Source organism: Brienomyrus brachyistius, chromosome 3 (genome assembly GCF_023856365.1).
Source record: "Brienomyrus brachyistius isolate T26 chromosome 3, BBRACH_0.4, whole genome shotgun sequence".
Lineage (NCBI taxonomy): Eukaryota > Metazoa > Chordata > Actinopteri > Osteoglossiformes > Mormyridae > Brienomyrus > Brienomyrus brachyistius.
Window position 1 is genome coordinate 10,501,736 of NC_064535.1, and position 22,483 is coordinate 10,524,218.

Consider the following 22,483-nt stretch of genomic DNA (forward strand, 5'->3'; position numbering starts at 1 on the left):
TGGGAACTCAAGCATATCAAAGGATGATTCTAAGTGAAAATGCAACCGCAAAATTCCACAAGATTCCCACAGATCCCTGTGAACTGGAAAATATGAAGTATTTCAAAAAGCGCACTGGAGTCCATGGGCAACACCAATTGGGCCTGTGAATAAGAAGAGTGATATCGCTTGGAGATTGCTTCAAAGTTACCAGTAATAACTGAGGCTGAATTTAAAACAATCCTCATTATCGAAAATTAACTGCATTCTGTCAAATCTTGCTGGGGGGCAGCATTTCGCCATGACTGACTTTGCAGATGCATATCTTCAAAAGAAGATGGAAAAAGATTTCAGAGTTTTTTTTTATATATCTTGTGTTTGGCATGGCCTCTACACTAGTGCTTTGGCAAAGAGTCATGGATCGAGTGCTACTAGTATTACTGCTGATTGATTAGTGTTTGTTTTTTAAGCTCACTTCAGTTTTGCAAAAGATTCTTGGCTTTCAGTTTCATTCTTTTTTGCATGAGTACAATAGCACTATAACGACAGTTTAATATCTTTTTTAATGTTTTGAACTGTTGATCTTTAAAATGTTATCTAACTTTTTTACTGTTGTCACTGCACATTCTGACAAACCATAGTAAATAATTAGCTATTACTTATATTTGTAGATATGTATGTTAGTACGTATAATTTTGTCTGTAAAACATTTAGCTAACAACTCTGTATTTAAACATTTTAACTTAAACGTGTATTCTGGGCACCTGTCATGGCGCTTGGGTGCTGTGCAGCGTTCAAACATTTTAAAGTTGTAATAAAGCACTTTAAATTCAAATGTTTAAATTTGAAGGAAGAAAAAGTGTAGCAGGATGAATTCAAACACTAACTCACATGTTCTGACCTTCTGTAACAAGTGTCAGACCACGGCCAAACGCTGTTTAGCAGAACGAACTGAAACACGCATGACCTTCTGCGTTTTAAAAGAAGAAAACCCTTAAACTCTTTATATTTAACCAAGTTTTATATTTAACATTAAAAGTATTTCATTGTCTCATATACTTTTTTGATCACTTTAGAATTTAGTTCATGGCTAACTATTAATATCGAAATCACTCCCAGTTTCAACAGACATGACATACTCTTAACTGTTAGAAGTGAAAAATATGTGTTACGGTTGAATACTTATAGGCTACCTCTTATACAAGTAGCATCTGGTATTTCGTGTTTCATTAGCGTGTGAGTTTGTGTTATGTTACTTTATGTTCCATGACTTTGTTATGTGTGTCCAGGGGAATTAATGCCCACTTGCCTTCGCTTCTTGCTTTCTTACAGCCACTGAGTTAAGTATTTTAACTGGCACTTGAATCCGAAAGAGTTCAGCCTAATTACAGACCATAAGCCTCTCGTCTCAATCTTTAATTCACAGCTGTAACACATATTCAGGGGTGGGCACTGTTCCCAAGAGGACGCAGGTATAAAATAGAAGACAAAAGGCACATGATCAGTCTGTCACTGAAGGGTTGCCCCACTTCCGGGAACGTCACAAAAAAGACCACTTCTTTTGATGAGATCTCTCTTATGCTAGTTAAGAGTTTCTTTGTTACAGTTGAGATGCCGCATTGTATCAGCAACTCTGAGGTTTGGACTGAACTGTGTGTATCCCAATTGGGCTTGTTCTTTTGGCATTGAGATTATTTAACTCTCAACAGTGGTTGCATTGTTGGGTAATTCCATTCAAGCTGAGAAATAAAGTATTGGGTGAGTAATTGTCAAAATGAAGACATTAAGCAGAGGTTTTGTACAGTTGTTTTAACATAGGTGGAAATTTCAGGTCCAGAAAGTAAAAAATCCCGACCAAGATTTTGTTTTAGTCAACCAGTTGAGTATAAAGAGTCAGTCACAGGGTACTGAAATAGCTGGTTCAAACAAAATCTTGGTCTGGATTTTTGCTTTCCGGACCTGAAAGTACCACCTCCAGTTGATTAGCGTAGACCTGTAAATAGAACATCTCGCAATGTTTTGTACTGGATGTCAGTGCGTGTTCAAAAGATGCCGGAAAGATGCCCAGCCTTAAATAGAGTATGCAGGAAAAGCAGATATGACAGATTAATCTTGGTGATAGAATACCAATCTAAACAAAGGTGAACCAATGGAGAGATGTACATAAAAACTGGACCCCTCTCGTACCCATCTCAGGTCTCTGTTGGCATTAACTGGGCATAACGTATTGATCCGTTAAGGGTATTGCAGGTTGATATAGTTGGGGGTCAGCCAGATGTGCTGATAGCACAATCTGCTGTTCCAGAGTTTACCTCAGAGGAGTTGAAACACCTGCCTGAAACCCACGTACCACTTCCTGCCTCACTTCCGAAACAGACCTGGTGAAAGGCATCACCTCCTAGAGAAAGGAGGCCTCTGGACCTATTCATCTTTGGGGAATGAAATTAAAACAAAGTGACCTAGTGGCCAATAAACAGAAAAAGGTTGCATGTAATTGTATGTAGTTAGTACAGTATGATGTAGTTAAAGTGCATAAAAAATTAAAGGGTATTGTTTGAGCTGAATTTTGGATTTTGCAGTATGGTGTATTTTATTTCTTTTATTGTATAAATTTGTTTTCCAGACCTTTGTACAGTTACATCACATGCACTCAACCTGTAACGAGTCAGCAGTTTATTCAGTATAGAAGAGTTACATGCTTACTCCTGCCTCAGCATCTTTCATTATATGTATTCTGCAAATAACAGAGAAGCAGCAGTAACATAACGATTGGATTTGTCACGTAATGAATGGCCTTTACACACAGTATACAGTCAACCCTCTATACCCACGGGGGATTGCTTCCTGGATCCCCCGCAGATACCAAGTCCTTTAAATATAATGGCATAGTATTAGCATGCAACCTCCGCACATCCTCCTATATACCTTAAATCATCTCTGCATGACTGATAATACCCAATACAATGTAAAAGCTACATAAGCATTTACATTGTATTTATACATTCGTATATGGTTTGTTTAGGGAACAATGACAAGAACATTCAACTTACTCATTGTTTTCATTTAATGACCTGAAGAAAAATACATAGAATGAAACACTGAATATTTAAAATACAAATACAAGTTTGTGGATTTATTTATTTATTTATTTATTTATTTTAACGTTCTGCGGCTGGTTGATTTTGTTAATGCAGAACCTGAGGATATTGAGGGCCGACTGTATAGCTTTTGGTTCTAGATTCTTATTTTACATATTTTTACATTAGTTTTCTAAAACATTATCTGTCACTCTCTCCAAAATAAACACCAGCACTGAAAGTGACAGAGAAATGTAAAATAAATCTGATTTCTCTCTTGGGTTACTGTAGCACAAGCAGAAATGCTCAGATATCGCTCAACTTCACATGTCAGCCTTGCAGCCAGCATCCAGTTCTGGTGATTGATTTTGGATTACTGCAGCTATCTGTGCCGCCAGTGCAATGCAAAGAAGCAATTATCAGGCTAACAATAATTCATGCATAGGCAACACTACAGAAAGCAAGGTATTTACAAAGCATCCTTCACTGGCAGAAGTATAGGCAGTGCAGCCACACTGTGGGCCCCTGAAGTGGAGGGCCCCTAAAGTGGAGGGCCCCTAAAGCGGAGGGTCCCACAGAGGGTCAGTGGCCCTTTTCTAGGGATGATACAGAGGCTATTGATCCGTTAGTTTAAATTACTGTAACACATTACATTGTGTTATGAACCACCGGAAACCAATATATATGCTCTTTATCTGGTTGGCAAATCTGTCTTGCTCCGATTGTCCAGTTTTCGATTTTTCTTTTTTCATGACAAGGCTGTAATAGTTCATATTGTGTACCTTAAATATATGGATATTTCACAAAGATACATGGTACATCTGTAACATTTAACCATTGAGAGTCAGACACTTTGTGTACATGAATGGACATGTGTACAGAAATTAGGTGGGGGGGTTAAAAAAGGCTTGTCTGTTTGATTCTTTGTTTGTTTATTTGTTGAGTGTACATTGTGCAGGAAGATTCATTCTAAGCTCAATTAAGCAAGACAGAAGTGCCATGAACAGTAGGCAGGTGGTTAGATACTTATATTAATGTGATATAAACTGGAACTTTGATAGGCATAGATTGCAAACATAGAACCAAGAAACAAACTAATTAATGGAAATGCTGTAACAGGTAATCGCTGCAGGCAACTCAGGAAGTAAGTGAGTCAGCAGAGGTACTTTATAACTTCCGTTAGCCCAAATCTTTGCCTTTCACTGTCACAGTGGAAGCAAATCAACTATGATTCGTTTCATTCTGCACTCTGGAAAAATGCCAATGCAAGAGAGGAGGATTCTTATGGTTCCAATTAGTGCAAATTAGAGAAGCAAATAAAATGCATTTTGACTGACTACAATAAAATATGAGGAAGCATCCCACCGTTCTCATACTCAGATGCCACAGGTGGAACCTTTATTACTAGTTTTGCAGGTTATTGTAATGGCAGTCATTGACAATGACGACATGGGGAGAACATGAAAACTCTGCATGCATGTGACCCAGGCGGAGACTCGAACCCGGGTCCCAGAGGTGTGAGGCAACAGTGCTAACCACTGCACCACCACGTCTGGGCCTTCTTTCAGCACCTCATTAATACACCTAAATGTTTGCCTTCCGGTAATAAGCTGCAAGTCAGACTCTGTCTTTACATCATTTCCAGAATCTGTGAATTTGTGTCTGACGCTATATATTTACACAGTGTTCCAGTTTGAGTATTCGCATATAAATTTAAATAAATGCAACTGTATTAAAAGAAAATCTTTTTTTTTTCATTTCAGTAGAACTTGTACATTTTACTGGCTTATTTGTTTATTTAAGCATGTTTATTACACAGAATCTGCTGTTGAAGATTTTTGGATGTTTACCTGATGTTTGAAATTGGAAAATTTTGATTGGATAAAAAAAACGCCAAACAGGAAGTGCAAGTTTTTGTTAGTGGGTACGATTTTGAAAACCCATGTCGAGGCTGAATAAATGGTTTAAGTATTAGGGCTCTATTAAAGACGCAGCTAAAATCCAGCTATTCTGTTAGCGTCTCACAGGGTAGCTGATGGAGGGGAAAGACTATAATCACTGTAACTTGGTTCCTTTCCTTTTAAAACATTGACAACCAGTTTACAGGTTTTAAATATTGTTACTGACACTTTGTTTTATTTTGTTGAAGAATAATGTCTTTGTTTTTGTCTTAATTTGAGACTACGAAGTTCAAAGTTCTTTACTTGTCACATGCAATCATATTCATATGATGTACAATAAAATACTTATTCTGGCAGAATCCCCAACTGTGCTGTATCGATAAGGAATATGTTATGTTGTCATGCAATGACATATGCAAGAGTGGAATAAAATATATCCATCCATCCATCCATCCATCCATCCATCCATCCATCCATCCATCCATTTTCCAAACTGCTTATCCTACTGGGTCACGGGGGGTCCGGAGCCTATCCCAGAAGCAATGGGCACGAGGCAGGGAACAACCCAGGATGGGGGGCCAGCCCATCGCAGGGCACACTCACACATGCACACCTACGGGCGATTTAGCAACTCCAATTAGCCTCAGCATGACCCAGGCGGAGACTCGAACCCGGATCCCAGAGGTGTGAGGCAACAGTGCTAACCACTGCACCACCATGCCGCCCCCTAATGATATATATATTAAATATAAAATATAACACACACAATAACACAACACTGGGTCATTAGTGCAGATGTGCAAGGCAGCGTGCAAAAATGTATGTGAAGTGAAAAGAGGGGGGAGACACACAGGGGGAGAGGCAGAGTGTAAATGCGTGCAGCAGCAGATTGTCCGTCATGTGCTGTTGTTGAGAAGCCCGGGCTGCGGAGGCATCTCCCTGATCTCAGCAGTCTGAACGGTTTATGTGTGGGGTGGGTGGAGTCACTGGTGATCCTGAGGGCTCGGGTTCTGCAGCCGGAACGGTTTATGTGTGGGGTGGGTGGAGTCACTGGTGATCCTGAGGGCTCGGGTTCTGCAGCCTAAACGGTTTATGTGTGGGGTGGGTGGAGTCACTGGTGGTCCTGAGGGCTCGGGTTCTGCAGCCGGAACGGTTTATGTGTGGGATGGGTGGAGTCACTGGTGATCCTGAGGGCTCGGGTTCTGCAGCCTGAACGGTTTATGCGTGGGGTGGGTGGAGTCACTGGTGGTCCTGAGGGCTCGGGTTCTGCATCTTCCTGCAGTGCTGGTAGAACGTCCCCGATTCATTCAGCGAACGTGCCACCTGTTGCGGGGCCTTTTGTTCCGATATGATGCATAATCTGTACCAAGCTGTCATACTTCCCATCAGGATGCTCTGTATAACTCTAGAGCAGAAACCTTTTAAAATTAAGGGTGAGACCTTGAACCTGCTGAGTCACCTCAGGGGGTAAAGGTGCTGTCTGGCTCTGCCAGTGTGTGTGAGAATTCCAGGTGAGTGTCACTGCAAAATTCTCAGTGGAGTTGGTGTCATGTCACCTCTGTTTGCGATAACGAAAATGTCTACACTGAATAGTTATTGTTGTATATTTGTAAACAGGGAAGGAAACCATATATTGCATTTTGCTTGGATCACACTGTTTTAATAGAAGTGCTCATGATATCTTACATATGACTTTAAAATTAAACATTTAGCCCAATCCATAGAAAATACCATAAAAATCTTGGGCCGCCCAGCAGATTTGTTGTGGTACCTGCACTGCTCCCTCCATTGCCTGATTATTTTGGAAGCTACTTCATGCAGCTTTAGGTGAATCCATGACTAACAAAAATGTCCAATATTGTATTTAACCCCAAATAGCCCAGTTGCTGTAAATGTTAATGATGGAGTGCTTGTTCTGGTTTAGTCACAGGTGTTTTCATGCATTTCTGTTTCGTAGTAAGAAGTGGTAGTAAGTGTGAAATGCTGTTACACCCATCATGGTCCTGCAAGCCTGACTTAGGCAACTTCTCTCTCTTCTTCAGTCTGATAGCAATGCCAGTTATCTGAGAGCTGCCCGGGCAGGGAACTTGGAAAAGGCTCTTGACTACCTGAAGACAGGAGTAGACATCAACATCTGCAACCAAGTAAGAGCATCTCAATGTTTGTACACTAAATTGTTTGTTGATTCGATCATTGAAATAGCGACATATTAACTTATCGAAATGATTTATTCAGATTTATCATTTTTGTATGCGTGATTTTTTTTCTTACGCCATCCAGAAGTACCTAATGGCTAAGGCATTGTCTTGTAAAAAAAAATATGGAAATATGTGGATATTTTCATAAGTGTCCTCCTGTGTTTCAGAATGGGTTGAATGCGCTTCACCTGGCTTCCAAAGAGGGCCATGTGGAGATTGTTGCAGAGCTCCTGAAGCTTGGGGCCGATGTGGATGCAGCAACAAAGGTTAGTCTGTCATGTCACTCTGCTCTCACTGATCAGGATCTCTACAGCTGAATGCCTAGGACCTTGCCGAATGTAATGACATCGGCCAGTGCAGAACTGTAGCAGGCTTGTTTTGCACTGCGCCTGCTTTAGGAGAATCCCAAAAGTATTTGTACACCTTGGGGAAGATATTTAATTCCATAAACATTTAAGTGCAAATACATCCATGTAGAAGTATCTCATACAGATTACTGCATGAGGATAGAGGTCACACACAGAACAGCCATTTCAGAAACACCAGTTTACCTAGATGCTTCTTAGTAGACTGCAGGAGGAATGCAGCACAGGGAGAATATGTCATTTCTACCCAGAGCATACGTGGCATTTACATGCTAAACCTTGGAGGTTTGAAGCAGGAGAGACACCTCACATGCCTCCAAGAGATTCAGTTGATGTTGTCCAAAATACAATATTATACAGCTCACAACTTGCCTGTTTGCTACACTGAGAGGAAATGAATGAATAATAGATGTGAATGATTCTTTTCCATGCATGAGTTAGTATTCCTTTTTTTAGAAAAGGAATGGCAATTAGGAAAGCTTGTTTGCGCATATACATAGAGATATCCTTGCAAAAATCCATTTACATTGATTACAATAAATAGGACGATTAGCAGATCATGTTCTCATAAACTAGGGAGGGAATGTGAGTGTAGTTGTTAAAAAAATGGAATTGAATTTAAATATGTTTTGTACTCTTGGACTAAGTGTCTGTAAACCTCCCATTTCCCCACAACAGTTTGATAATGCATGTGCAGAGTGTCCATGACAAAATTTGCAAATGCATATAGAACTATTTCAGTTATTGTATATACAATACAAATGAAAATGTATGGTACATGGGTGAGAAATGTTCTGCTGGTGCATGATTTTTTTTTCCCCTGAAATTGGGGGTGTTTGAATTGCAAATCCCCACATTGTTTGCAGCATGCATGGAATAAAACGTACTTTCACATTTCCCCAAATGCAGAAAGGAAACACCGCTCTACATATAGCCTCCCTTGCAGGCCAAACCGAAGTGGTCAAAGAACTGGTGAAGAGTGGAACAAATGTCAATGCTCAGTCTCAGGTAAGTGACATGCAGGTTTTCGGTTTCACAACAAATGTTAGCATTTAAAAACCTGCTTCAGAAGCTTCGGAATATTATGCAGTAATAAACTGCACAATTCTATGATAAGTTTATGATATGAGTTTATTCTGTAAAATTCTATTGTAGGAGGTCTGTGGGTATGTACACGTGGCTTAAGTCTATATGGTTTTCTATATTGTCACTAACGATACTCATGTAAACCATTTGTAATAGACTAATGTAAATATCGATAGATTAATCTGTGGAAAAATTGTCATTAGTGCAGCCCTAGATGACAGAATTCTCTGTATTATCACCAACTTATTTGCCGCACACTGTTAGCTGATAAACTGTAGCCAAACAGAACTCAATTCTGGTAAAATTAATCTCTTTTTGTTTTATAGATAAATATTTCATATCGCAATGTCATATCCTGCGGCCGTATTTGATAAGATTTTAGATGAAAATGTGGGAATGGCGTGCTTATTGGCCCGCTTACCTAAAGGTTATTCTGAGGTTCTGAGGCAGCCTGGACAAAAAGGGGGGACAGTTATACATCATCATCAGCTTTTGTGCGGTAAAGAATGGAGGCTCAACCATTATCGCCCATCAGTGCCAGGCAGTCCACATGTAGGGCACCATTTTCAGAGCGAAACCACCGGTGCCATAATACCTGAAAATAATCATATAAAACAAAGACATTGTTCTCTATCTAAAAAAATTAAAAGATGAAATCACAAGACTGTGATAGTATGACTAGGCCACTCCTTTGTAGTACATTACAGTGCTACTTCCCTAATAGATTGAAGATGGAACTGCCCTCGCCTCTTACCCTGTCTTTATGTCATACATCTGTATGGTACATTTATTCAGTAACTAACTGGACCCTCATTCTCAGAAATAGGTTTCATTTCATACATGGTGTCATTTCACATATCCAAACATTTTCTGATAGAAAAAAGCCACTGCTTGTCATATTCATTTCTTAGTATTATGGCTATTAATTCAATGCTCCAGTACAATGAATATTAAAAGCCGCCTCTTGTTTCTGAGATGAATGGCATCATTTTTCCACTGTTGGCTGTTACCTGATACAGAACGGTTTCACGCCGCTGTACATGGCAGCTCAGGAGAATCACCTGGAGGTGGTGCAGTTCCTGCTGGAGAACGGCTCCAGTCAAAGCATCGCCACCGAGGTGAGCTGACGCTACCTACTAGCTTTATTTCTGTAAAACATTATGTCCAACTTCACTTGATTTATGTTTGCTTATCATTTCTAACACATTAAACTCAAGTTCTAAAATGAAAGCAATTTCAAATTGAAAATTTATCCAGGAAGGGTCGTTGGGCATGCAAGTTTTTGTTGCAACTCCCTCATTACGTCACTAATTAGAGGACTAATTGGCTGAACAGTTCTTACACCTGGGTTTGAACAGCTGACCTAAAGGTTACCCTAAAAACCTGCGTATACACTGGCCCTTTGTGTATAAGATTGCCTACCTCTTGTATAGACAGATAAAAAACATTCCACATTCTAGAAACATGACTAATTTTCCCTGTACCATCTAAATCTAAATGTAAAATCTTGAGTTCAATATGAGCGTTGACAATGCAGCCCTTCATATGTAATGAATATAACATCTATATGTGAAAGGCTACAGGACTTTAACGTTCAGAATTGAGAGAGTAGCAGGCTTTAATAAACAAGGTGCTGCCCTCAACAGCATCTCTCTGATGGGAGAGTGGGACACATAGTGGTAGTTACTGTTTTTCAGGAAAAATGGGAAGAGGTGTTCGAAACTCTCATAACCGTGTCTGCTGCCCCCCTCCCCCTTCCCCCCCAGGACGGTTTCACCCCCTTAGCGGTGGCTTTGCAGCAGGGCCACGATCAGGTGGTGTCCCTGTTGCTGGAGAACGACACCAAGGGCAAAGTGCGTCTACCCGCCCTTCACATCGCGGCCCGCAAGGACGACACCAAGGCAGCTGCTCTGCTCCTGCAGAACGACCACAATGCTGATGTGGAGTCCAAGGTGAGGGTCATCCTGGATCAGCTGGCAGCCCTAACATTGCTCTTTTCTCCCTGTGCTGGGCACAGATATACACTAAATACAGCTTTCAAGATGTTGTGATTTCCGATTGGGGAAAAATTGGCTGACACTGCTTTTCAACTGCATGTCTCTTGGACAAATAAATGTATGGAATGTGTATAAAGTTTTAGGCAATTATTTCATTGTAGTAGGTGAGCTGCTGCCTACTGAGATTTACGAAGAAGAGATGCCATATATGCAGAGCTGTCGCGATAACTCTCCCTCAAATAGTCGGCAATATGCTGGAAGGAAGATGGCACATACAGTAGAGGATGAGAATCCAAATGAAGAGCAAAAGCACAATCTGTGTGGGAGCACTTGACATTAACAGTGAATGAAAATGCAGTCGCCTGTCAGTACTGCAAAGAACTTCAATATCAGCACAATAGAGGTAAAGTTAGTTTGATAATAATAATAATTGATACTTCGTTGACCCCAATGGGGAATTTCTCTTTACACCTCTCCCAACTGGCTCTTTGTAGGTGAGAGAAAATTGGCTACAAAGGGCAGCCACCTGTTATAGCACCCAGGAAGCTGGGGGTTATGGGCCTTGGTCAAGGACCTGCAGACGTGGAAAGGCTAGGCTCAAAGCAGCAACCTTCTGATCACAGCCATAGAGGCTTTAGCCCACCGAGCCACACACTATCCCTTTACATTATAGTGTCTGTTCCGATTTAGGGACCGTCACAAAACGACCTCAAGCAACATGCCGTGTATTATGTGAGGAATATTAATCACTCTGTATGAGTGAATGATTATGATTGTCTCAGAGAGCGCATTCAGAGCAGTGGCAGTAAACTTTTTTTTTTTCTTTTAAAACGTACACTAGATAATGTTAAAAAGGAACCATCGTTAAAATTGCAAAGCTTACTAAGTTTGGTTTCCTACGACGTAAAAGTGTCGTAGCGCAACTTAGTCTGCTGCATTCAAAGCACCAGTATCGCGATCCTTGCGATGTGTGATCACATAAAATGGCAGTGCGATATTAACACCGCACATTGTGCAAGCTTGTCAGGGTGGTGCAGCGACGTAGTGGGTAGTGCTGCCAGTATACAGCACCGTTTGCGCCGTCAAAAACATGCAACTTTAAAGTGAATCTGAGTGCCTAAATTCCCCGTATGTGTCACTGAGTGTAACACAATTACAGTGCATATCATATTATATCATTAATCACAAAATCATCAGATTAATCAGTAGATTACTTGATTACTGATATAATCAGTAGTGACAGCCCTACATATATCCTGGGGTTTTAATCTGCACTGGGAGAAGCCAGCTATATAAGTTTAATTCTACTACAAAAATCAAAATGCTTTATTGTTAAGGTAAAATATTGTCCCTCCAGGTGTTGCCGATTTAACGACCTGTTCCATTTTTCCCGAGGCAAAACGGCGCCCTGAATTTTTGCAGGGTCCCAGGCTATATAACCTTTGCATAGCCTTTGCATTCATTTGCTCCTGCTGTTCAAAGTACTGTTGCTGATCTTAAAGGTATATTTCAGGTCAGTTTAGGACACACTAGTTGCTAATTGCTGTATTAAATAACTGGATCTGTGTTGTTTTGATGGACAGTAATAAATCTAAACTATGAAAATTGTTTTGTGTTTCTAATAACAGTCTTCACGTTGTTTGAGTTTACTGTTTTCTTCAAAGACGAGGAGTGTGTGTACTCTTGGCCTATATGTAATTGGTGCCTGATTCATTACTCTCCTGCTCTCTGGTCACGGTGTGGCTTGGTGCTCCCATTGTGACGTTGTGTACACTAACAGCCCGCTCTCTCTTCTCTCTGCTGGTGACTATGTCTCCACTCCTAGATGATGGTGAATAGAACAACTGAGGTATCCACGTGCAAACTCTATACACTGCACACCCCTCATCCTATAGTCGCTGCATCGTCTTTGTTCCCTTGCGCATCACTGTTCCTTCCTACCTTACCATGTTTGGGAAACCCATGCTTCTGACTAAAGCAGCATGTTGTTGGAATACTGGTAATGATGGAATGATTTCTGCAGCTGGTGACTGGATGTCGGTTGAAAAAAAGAAAACAAAAACAGTGTCTAGTCTAATGGAGTTTAAAGCGATTAATGAGATGTAGTTGAGGGACCTGAGAAACCAATTTTTCATAGTGGTTATGAATGAAATGGTCCAGCTGCAGAGAGCCAGTATGATAGATGCTAGTTTGCATCTAGACAACTAGGCCTGAGTTCCTTTGCATGACACTTACACTTTCAGGTGTCTACGGGATGATAAAGTTGTCCAGAGGATAGCACTGTCCGCTGTCTGCCAGGATTTACGCTATTCCCTTCTCCTGTTCCATGGTTCATTCGGGCAGTTCAGAACTTTCATTTTTTCATAGTGCTTGTATACTGGAAACTGGGTCAAACAGCACTGCATGATATCATGGAAACCCACGGAATTTTTTTTCGATGCCCCTTTAGAATTATATTGTATGAATGGAAAACATGGTCTATTACAGTAAACAACCCAATAATGTCACAATGGTTTGCAAAACTAGCACAGTATCATGTAGCATCGGAAAAACTGATTATGCATTTGCTGCATGTAAAGACGATGAACATAATATTCGTTTTGTTATTTTTTTCTCAGCGTATGTTGATTTTTATTATTTTTTTACTTACTCAAAATGTGTTTTTGTAGCTAATGGTTTGAAACAATCTTAAGTACACGCAAGGCTGGAGGTGAAAGGGTACATTCAGATTATTTGTTAGTTCTCTGAATAATTTATGTCTGGGGTTACAGTGAGACGGTCCTACTTGCTGCTTTTGTTCAGTCATGTGTTTGATCAGAACAAATTAATCACTGCACCAGTGCACAAATAACATACCTTAGCATATAGGATATCTCTTTCAGTTACTGTAACATTAAAAAGAATATTATTCAACTCTTTCTTTCACAGCTTCATTAACATATTCCCTTGTATTGTAAAAAAAATAACCAGTTCCTAAACAATCCTGCCTAACAGAACTGAAAATGTATATAATGCAGATTGTGTTTCTGGGGATTGTAGTCATGCATCTTTAGCAGATGGTTCCCTATTTTCTGCAAAGTGACTGGATTCTGTTATGCAGTCGTAATGTTGTTTTTTAATCTTCGGAAATTCTCCTCGCTAAAATCCTGTCTCCGTGTAGATTCTTATCCACACTGGGGTGAAAAATAGGTTCGAAGTCAATGTTGATTTGCACTGCAGAGCCTCCCTAATGAGGTCTGGAAATTTAAAGAGGACTTAGCAAGTCTCTTCACTAGTGTTTTGACTCAGCACGTGCAGTAATGCCGACTGGCCGTTTGCTGTCTGTCCTCTTCAGAGTGGCTTCACCCCTCTCCACATCGCGGCGCATTACGGCAACATCAACGTGGCCACGCTGCTGTTGAATCGCGGGGCAGCGGTGGACTTCACAGCGAGGGTAACACCTGTTCCTATGCGTGGATGTCACACAAAATACCCACTTCAGCACCTCATCTTGCATGTTTCGTCAAAAAAAAAAAAAAATGCATTATTTTAACTTGCATCGGCTACAAGATGACTTTGAGTATTTCTCCGAAAAGACTACCATTGTTAGCTGTTGATAGCTACCAAAGCTGCAGAGGAACTTCAGGAAAGTCTGCTGGTCGTTCCGACTTTCAGGACCCTGGGCTCAAAATTTCTTCTCACGGTTATGCACTTGGCCTTTGTCGAGCATCTCTCCGATTCATAAATTATTAGTAATAGACTAATTTGGTCTGTGAACTAAATTGTGATTCTTCTTTTCGCTAACACGACTCTTAATACTTTCCTTCTGAGCGAAGCGATAAGAAACCATAACCCTAGTAACCCAAGCAGAGAAGCACAGTCATTGCACTGTAAAAGAAATATGATTTTTATTCAAATAAGCATCATTAAATGCTTGAAATGGTACAACTGCAATTCTAATAGATACCCTGCTGATCTTCAAATTAAAATTTATGTAAATCAATAGACCTACTATTACTGTTTTCCACTATACTATGATTAATGGTTGGAAAATGGATGGTTGAGCTATTAGTATTATTACATTTGCATGAAAGATAATCTGCATATGTCAGAATACTTATAAGTTTTATCTAGATTTATGTGTGAATAAATAAAAACAAATTTGGGACAGGAAAAATGTAACTGACATAATTGAATTAAACTAAGATCACCATACAAATTGCTTGCTTAAAATTGTTTTGAAAATAAATATTCGGCTGCCTGACAGCATTCTTTTTACAACAGAATAAATGAAAATTGAACATTCAAAGTAGACGTCGCACTTAAAAAAATGCAATGTTTTTTTTTTTCCTTCAATCAAAACGTTTTGTCATGGACAGAGTTGTCCGTGTAAGGGCAGGTTGACAATTTCTGATACTTGCCATTAGTAATACATTCATTTTTAGGATAGGACCAAGCAAAGTTGGACTATGTTAAACGCTAAAGGCATGCTGTATAAAAAATGCAACAAACAATTTTCTGTTGTGTTTCCTGTTCCTGCATTCCACAGAATGACATCACTCCTTTGCATGTGGCGGCTAAGAGAGGGAATGGAAACATGGTCAGATTACTGTTGGACCGAGGAGCTAAAATAGACGCCAAAACCAAGGTGAGATTCCTTCCAAATTCAGGAATCGACTGGAAATTATTTTTGCATTATAATGTAGTTTTTTTGGTGTTTTTCAATGCAACTTTGTTGTAATTTTCATAAAAGATACCATCTTTCAGACAGTGCATATTGAAAATCCCTACTCTAACATGAGACTGAGGTTGACGATTGCGGTTGAGCAGTTGTAGGGTGCAGTGTTTCTCCTTTTCATCCCTTTATATTGTCCATCCATCCATCCATTTTCCAAACCGCTTATCCTATTGGGTCGCGGGGGGTCCAGAGCCTATCCCGGAATCAATGGGCACTAGGCAGGGAACAACCCAGGATGGGGGGCCAGCCCAACGCAGGGCACACTCACACACCATTCACTCACACATGCACACCTACGGGCAATTCAGCAACTCCAATTAGCCTCAGCATGTTTTTGGACTGTGGGGGGAAACCGGAGTACCCGGAGGAAACCCCACGACGACACGGGGAGAACATGCAAACTCCGCACACATGTGACCCAGGCGGAGACTCGAACCCGGGTCCCAGAGGTGTGAGGCGACAGCGCTAACCACCGCACCACCATGCCGCCCCCTTTATATTGTTTACTTGTTAATTTATATTAACTAAACTAATTTATATTACTGCGATGGGCTGGCCCCCCATCCTGGGTTGTTCCCATTGCTTCCGGGATAGGCTCCGGACCCCCCGCGACCCAGTAGGATTAGCGGTTTGGAAAAAGGATGGATGGAATTTATATTAGTTTACATGTTAAATGTTGGGTGCAGGTTTTTTTCCTGTTATGAAGGATGTGGCACTGTGGCTGACATTAGTTTGCCATACAGGATGGACTGACACCTTTACATTGTGGAGCACGAAGTGGCCACGAGCAGGTGGTGGAGATGCTCCTGGACCGCGGAGCCCCAATTTTGTCGAAAACAAAGGTAACGCTGGTACTTAAATACAGGCAATTTTGACTCTGAGATAAAGACAGTAACTAAATATTTGCACATTAGACCTGTTATTTACGTAATTGTCTTCTGTGCCATTTCATTTTTATAGCTATATGATTATGTCCAGTTTATTTATCTCAGCAGCTCAAATGAATATTGAGGGATTTTATTAATTATTGGGCACACATTTTATTTAATAATGTGCAGCTTACATGAAGTGCCCACCCACTCACTGTAGCCACTACTGTATGTCTAACATTAAAAAAGACATTTTCATAATTTTTCCGACCTTTTATTTTGAACACGTGAAGAGTGAATTTTGTCGTACTTGATTGCAGCTGTGCAATGGCAATAGAACATTCTATTCTGTATATTGTTGAAACTAACCCTGAACAATAGTGAATTCAGTTGTCTTTTAAGGTGAATAAAATCGGGGATATGAAGGACATTATTCAATGAGGATTGAATTTGTCAATCACACCCAAGAAATCAGGCAGAAAAATACAACACTAAATCTTTTTACAGAAATAGGGAATCTGTTTTCACATATGTACACTAATACATCAGATTTTTAAAATAAATTTAATTGACTGTCATGTGATTAAGTACCGTAACCCAGATGCTTATGAGATACTGATCCATCGCGCAGAACTAGGTTCTTGAATTACTTTCGCACTGATGAGAAAATACCAGGGCAGATGTGAGCTGTGTTTGTGATCAACAGAACGGGCTGTCACCCCTCCACATGGCAACGCAAGGGGACCACCTGAACTGTGTTCAGCTCCTGCTTCATCACAACGTGCCTGTGGACGATGTCACCAATGATTACCTGACAGCGCTGCATGTTGCAGCTCACTGCGGACACTACAAGGTGGCCAAGGTTATCGTAGACAAGAAAGCCAATCCTAATGCTAAGGCTCTGGTGAGGAAATATTTACTCTATAGTTATGTAGTTCTGAAAAATTAATTTTGTGCAATTCTTGACTTGTCTTATATGAATCTGTTTTTAGTAGTCTTGAAATCTACTTATATTTCTACAGGAATAACTGTGAAAATGAAAATATAAGCAGGGACTTCATTATAATTCTACCATTCTAAATGGTTAACAAGTAATTAAATTAATACATATTTCAGCGTTTGATTAATTCTAGATTTTAGAAGATAAATTAGTAGCTTAAGATGCAAAAAAGTCCCTACAACTTAATAAAATAAAGACTTATTCTCTGCACAAGTTGATCATTTTAAAGACCAATAACACATGAACTGAGAATTATTTCTAAATAGTTTCTTTCATTATATTTTTAGAATGGTTTTACACCCTTGCATATTGCTTGCAAGAAGAATCGTGTTAAAGTAATGGAACTTCTGCTGAAACATGGAGCTTCTATCCAAGCTGTGACGGAGGTAGGAGAGATTAACTGAACGTTTGGTTTCAATAACAACCACCAATATGGCACAATCAACTTAAATTAAAATGTATGTTCTGTATAATTAATGTAAGATATTAGTGTTGTTTTTTATTAAACAATACAATGAAGTCTTTCAGTGTACAACTGGGGGCAATGAAGTCAACTAGTGGTTGGTACCGAGGGCCGGGGGTCTAAAACTTCATTTTCTTCTTCTGTACTTCTGTTTCTACAGTCGGGACTTACACCAATTCATGTGGCTGCATTTATGGGACATGAAAATATTGTGACTCAACTAATGCATTATGGTGCTTCACTGAACACAAGCAATGTGGTGAGTTTCGAACTGTGAATTTTTTCTGTTGTGGACTTATCCACATAAGTCTAAGTACATGTCGATAATTGGGATGTTACCTGTATCTCAGAAAAACAGAGATTTTTAAACACGTAACATCACAGATTTAGTTTTAGATCACCATGGCTTTTTACAGCACGTATCTTCATCACAAGTGTTTACAGCGAATGGCAGAAATAAGGGTTCAAGTTTTGGTGAAACAGCTTATCAGTATGGACAATATAAAGCAGAATCTGACTACAATCATCATTTTAAGTTTAAATGATATCGTCGAATTCCAAGCTCCTTCTTTGCGGGATGTACTGCAGTATTGGCCAACAGTATAGATATATAAGGCCAGTACCCAGTATTGCTCTGTGCCACAGTATAGCTCCTGTGCATGTGTCTCTTTATACCAGAGGGGGGAGACTGCACTCCACATGGCTGCAAGGGCTGGCCAGTCAGACGTGGTCAGGCTCCTGCTGCAGAATGGGGCCAAGGTGGACACCAAAGCCAAGGTAAGGCTTAAGCTAAGAGTGGAGAAGATCCATTTAAGCATGGTGAATAGCATGGAACATTTTGGCCTTATGGGAACTATAGATGAAATAACTAAACCATGACATTAGACTGTGTATGTTCACCTTTTCATATACAGCAAAAAATGTAGTCATTTATTATACGTTTATGTGAGAAGTAGGATGTAAATACCCATTACATTGAAAATGAAAAAGACAACTTAATTTATCACTGTAATTTGGGTCTTTCTCACAAACCCATTATGTACCATGTCAGTTTTCTGAAATTTTTTTAAATAGTTTGAAGACAAGCTGAAATTACACAACATCCTTGTCTAACCTGTCAATTCATCCTCAGGAGTACTTGATAAACTAAAGTATTTAATCAAATTCAGGGTAAGAATTACAGCAAAACTACGAAGAAATTGAGCAATAGGCATATATCTTATCATGCAAATTATTTATTGTAGGATATATGCAATAAAGTAGAAAGTTTTGTGTTACTTGGTCTCAAAACTGTTACGGTAATGGGATTTTTAGCTGTTTATTTGGGGAAAAATGCTTTAAAAAAATAATTTAATCAGAGCAACAGATGGTATCATTTTAATGTAGAAGCAGTCCCTGGGATAAGAACAGCCGACCTACAGAAAACTCATGCTTGTGAGTGGACTGCCATAAAGCCTATTATGTTGAAGATTTGAATTAAATATGATGGTTCATAATAAAGAATGCAAACACTACTTTGTGACTAAGTGATGTCACTTTGTGGTGTTCTGTTTTACAGAAATGTTTTATGTGATAGGCTTTATGGCAGTCCATTTATAACTACCGTAAGGCGGATGTTCTTATACTGGGTACTGTTTGTGGTGTTTCTTCTTGTTGTGGGTCTTGTCCGTGGTGCAGTGGTTAGCACTGTTGCCTCACACCTCTGGGACCCAGGTTCGAGCCACCGCCTGGGTTACATGTGTGGAGTTTGCATGTTCTCCCCATGTTGTCATGGGGTTTCCTCCACGTACTCTGGTTTCCGCCCACAGTCCAAAAACATGCTGAAGATAATTGGAGTTACTAAATTGTGAATGGTGTATGCGTGTGAGTGTGCCCTGCGATGGGCTGGCCCCCCATCCTGGGTTGTTCCCTCCCTCGTGCCCATTGCTTCCGGGATAGGCTTCGGACCCCCTGTGACCCAGTAGGATAAGCGGTTTGGAAAATGGATGGTTTATTATTATGATTATTATTATTATTATGTACTGCATTACTATAATTCCAACTTTATATTAATAAATAAATAAATTTGAAGACAGATTTAGGGGACAGATGTTATGGACCGCCTGTACCTAAACCTTTAAGGTGATATCAATTGCTTTGCACAAAAAAAATAAACACCGTACCTCGTTGTAACATTTTGTGTCGCAAATATTCCCAGGCGTGTGAGATTGGCTCAGTTATGCTTCTCTGCATGCATGTGCAGGATGACCAGATGCCGCTGCACATCTGCAGCCGCACAGGCAAGGCTGACATAGTCCAGCAGCTGCTGAAGCACGGGGCCTCGGCAAACGCCTGCACCACATCGGGATACACGCCGCTGCACCTGGCGGTCCGCGAAGGCCACGAGGACGTGGCAGGCGTGCTGCTGGCGCACGAGGCCTCGCTCTCAGCCACCACAAAGGTCAGAGAAGCTCTGCTTTCCGTCAGTATGCTCACTCGGGTGATTCTCTCTCAGGGAAACATTTGCACGACTTCCAGGCTCTCAACCTGGCAACGTTTCTCAAAATATATATCAGGGGTGGCCAATCTTATCCGCAAAGGGCCGGCGTGTATGCTGGTTTTCACTGCAACTCCCTAATTAGGTCACTAATTAGAGGACTGATTGGCTGAAGAGTCCTCACACCTGGGTTTGACCAGCTGACCTAAAGGTTACCCCAAAAACCTGCACACACACCGGCCCTTTGCGGATAAGATCGGCCACCCCTGATATATATAGTACCAGTCAAAAGTCTAGACACACCTGCTTTTAATGCGTTTGTCTTTATGATTCAGCTTCTAGTAAAAAGTCCTTGAGGCAATGATGTCATACATACCAAATATTGCAACGACCCAGAGAACATCTCAAAATACTCTTCAAAAAAATCCCCATTTACTTCAATGACAACATTACAGACTCCTGTCGTTCTTTCAACCAGCTTTCTTATGTAGCCATCTGGAATGCTTCTCCACCAGTCATGGAGGAGTTCCCACCAATTCTGGGCACAAGGCGGTTGTCTTGCACATACCTTTTGATCCAGCTCATCCCAATCCAGTTCTGTATGGTTTAGGGCAAGGGATTGCGAGGGGCAGATCATCTGTTGCTGTACATCCATCCATCCATTTTCTGAAACCCGCTTATCCTGTTCAAGGTAACAGGGGGCCCGGAGCCTAACTGGGAGGCTACAGGCGCAAGAACAACCCAGGATGGGGCGCCAGCCCATCGCAGGGCACACTCACACACCATTCACTCACACATGCACACCCTATAAGCAATTTGGCAACTCCAATTAGCCTCAGCATGTTATTGGAGTGTGAGGGGAAATAAGAGTACCTGGAGGAAACCCCACAATGACATGGGGAGAACATGCCAACTCCACACACGGAACCCTGGCGGAGGCTCAAACCCGGGTCCCAGAGGTGTGAGGTGGCAGTGTTAACCACTGCACCACTGTGCCACCCCCTCACTGTACTGCATTATTTTTCAATCTGTACTCCAAATGTATACTTCATCATTTAGATGTATTACTAGCTGCCTTATAACATATTAAATGGGTTTTTGTTTTTATGTAGCTGACTGCAGTGCAGTGTCACTTACCATTATTTACTTTGTTTTATGGCCATCCATGCTGTGGTGCCTGTTTCATCTGCAACAAAGTAATACAACAACTAAAAAGAAAGCATTTTTCCATTGTTAATCAAAAGTTAATTGCATACTGTACTGTTACATGCATGCAGAAAGAGTGTGTGGACATTCCTAAGGGATTTCGAAGTTTAAAAGTAAAAACAAGGCACAAAGAATGAAACATCTTTCGAAAGACAGAGCTGAATTGTGCTGGAACGGATTAAAGACATTGTATCAAAAAATGTCAGGCAATATAGTATATTGGCAAAATAGCACATAGTATTATTTTAACATTCTATTGTATTTCATTGCCCCGCGCCCCAGTACGAAAAGCGGCTTGGAAAATGGATGGATGGATGTATTTCATTGTAAATAAGAACTTACTGGGCATAACATGATATAGCCTAAAAAACGACATTTGTATGTGTTCAAACCGCTTTGAATGTTCATTTTTGCTTTTGTCTTAACCTGGTGCAAAATGCCAAGTGTTTAAATGTTTATGGAAACCGTTCACTTCTCTTGAAAGCGTTTAATTTTCCTTTCACAGAAAGGATTTAGTCCTTTACACGTGGCAGCGAAGTATGGAAAGATTGAAGTGGCTAATCTGCTTCTTCAGAAGAGAGCATCACCAGATGCAGCAGGAAAGGTGCGATGTTGGTAGAATGAAAGTCCATGTCATTCTATGTCAAAGTTATGTGTGGGGTTGGGGGCAAAAAAGCTGTCGTATTATACTGGGCATTAAATGTTTCACTGCTAGCTTAGGAAAGTATTTCCATTTTTCAAAGGTTTTTTTCATATTAAACAATCAACTGGATCGATTGCCGGGCGTATTCTGCACAGGGAACTCGTCTACTGACAGTCACGGACAAAATTAAGAGACCACTCTATATTTTTAAACAAATCTGCATTTTTAAATCTTGGTTTAATCGTGGTTCAGCTGGCAGAAGGCTGCGCTGAGCAGCAGGTAGCTTCCAGGTTCAAAATTTCTGAGACAACAGGACAGAAGAACAAGGTGAAGCAGGACGACCAGAAACCAGCCATGTAAAGGGGGGAGCGACTTTCTCATGCCAGAGATGAACGTTAACTTATCCGACAGTTTCTCATGAATCATAGGATGACATCAAGTGACCTTCAATAGGAGTGAGAAACATTAAGTGCAGGTGTGAAGTGCACTGCTAGGACAGTTCGTAT

General features: G+C 40.5%; 1 protein-coding gene across 2 annotated transcripts in view; it reads left to right on the forward strand.

Annotated features, from left to right (window-relative positions):
• Positions 1–22,483, forward strand: part of LOC125739013 (ankyrin-3-like) — a 77,532-nt gene that overhangs the window by 18,491 nt on the left and 36,558 nt on the right. The window contains exons 2-16 of one of the 2 annotated variants that reach the window (XM_049008618.1): positions 7,000–7,101; positions 7,323–7,421; positions 8,430–8,528; positions 9,626–9,724; positions 10,373–10,558; positions 12,429–12,452; positions 13,938–14,036; positions 15,132–15,230; positions 16,064–16,162; positions 16,896–17,093; positions 17,477–17,575; positions 17,813–17,911; positions 18,331–18,429; positions 19,895–20,092; positions 21,840–21,938. In XM_049008618.1, the coding sequence (XP_048864575.1) occupies positions 7,000–7,101; positions 7,323–7,421; positions 8,430–8,528; positions 9,626–9,724; positions 10,373–10,558; positions 12,429–12,452; positions 13,938–14,036; positions 15,132–15,230; positions 16,064–16,162; positions 16,896–17,093; positions 17,477–17,575; positions 17,813–17,911; positions 18,331–18,429; positions 19,895–20,092; positions 21,840–21,938 (1,698 nt within the window). The remainder of the gene's footprint in view (positions 1–6,999; positions 7,102–7,322; positions 7,422–8,429; positions 8,529–9,625; positions 9,725–10,372; positions 10,559–12,428; positions 12,453–13,937; positions 14,037–15,131; positions 15,231–16,063; positions 16,163–16,895; positions 17,094–17,476; positions 17,576–17,812; positions 17,912–18,330; positions 18,430–19,894; positions 20,093–21,839; positions 21,939–22,483) is intronic. The other variant, XM_049008619.1, reaches the window with a different exon arrangement.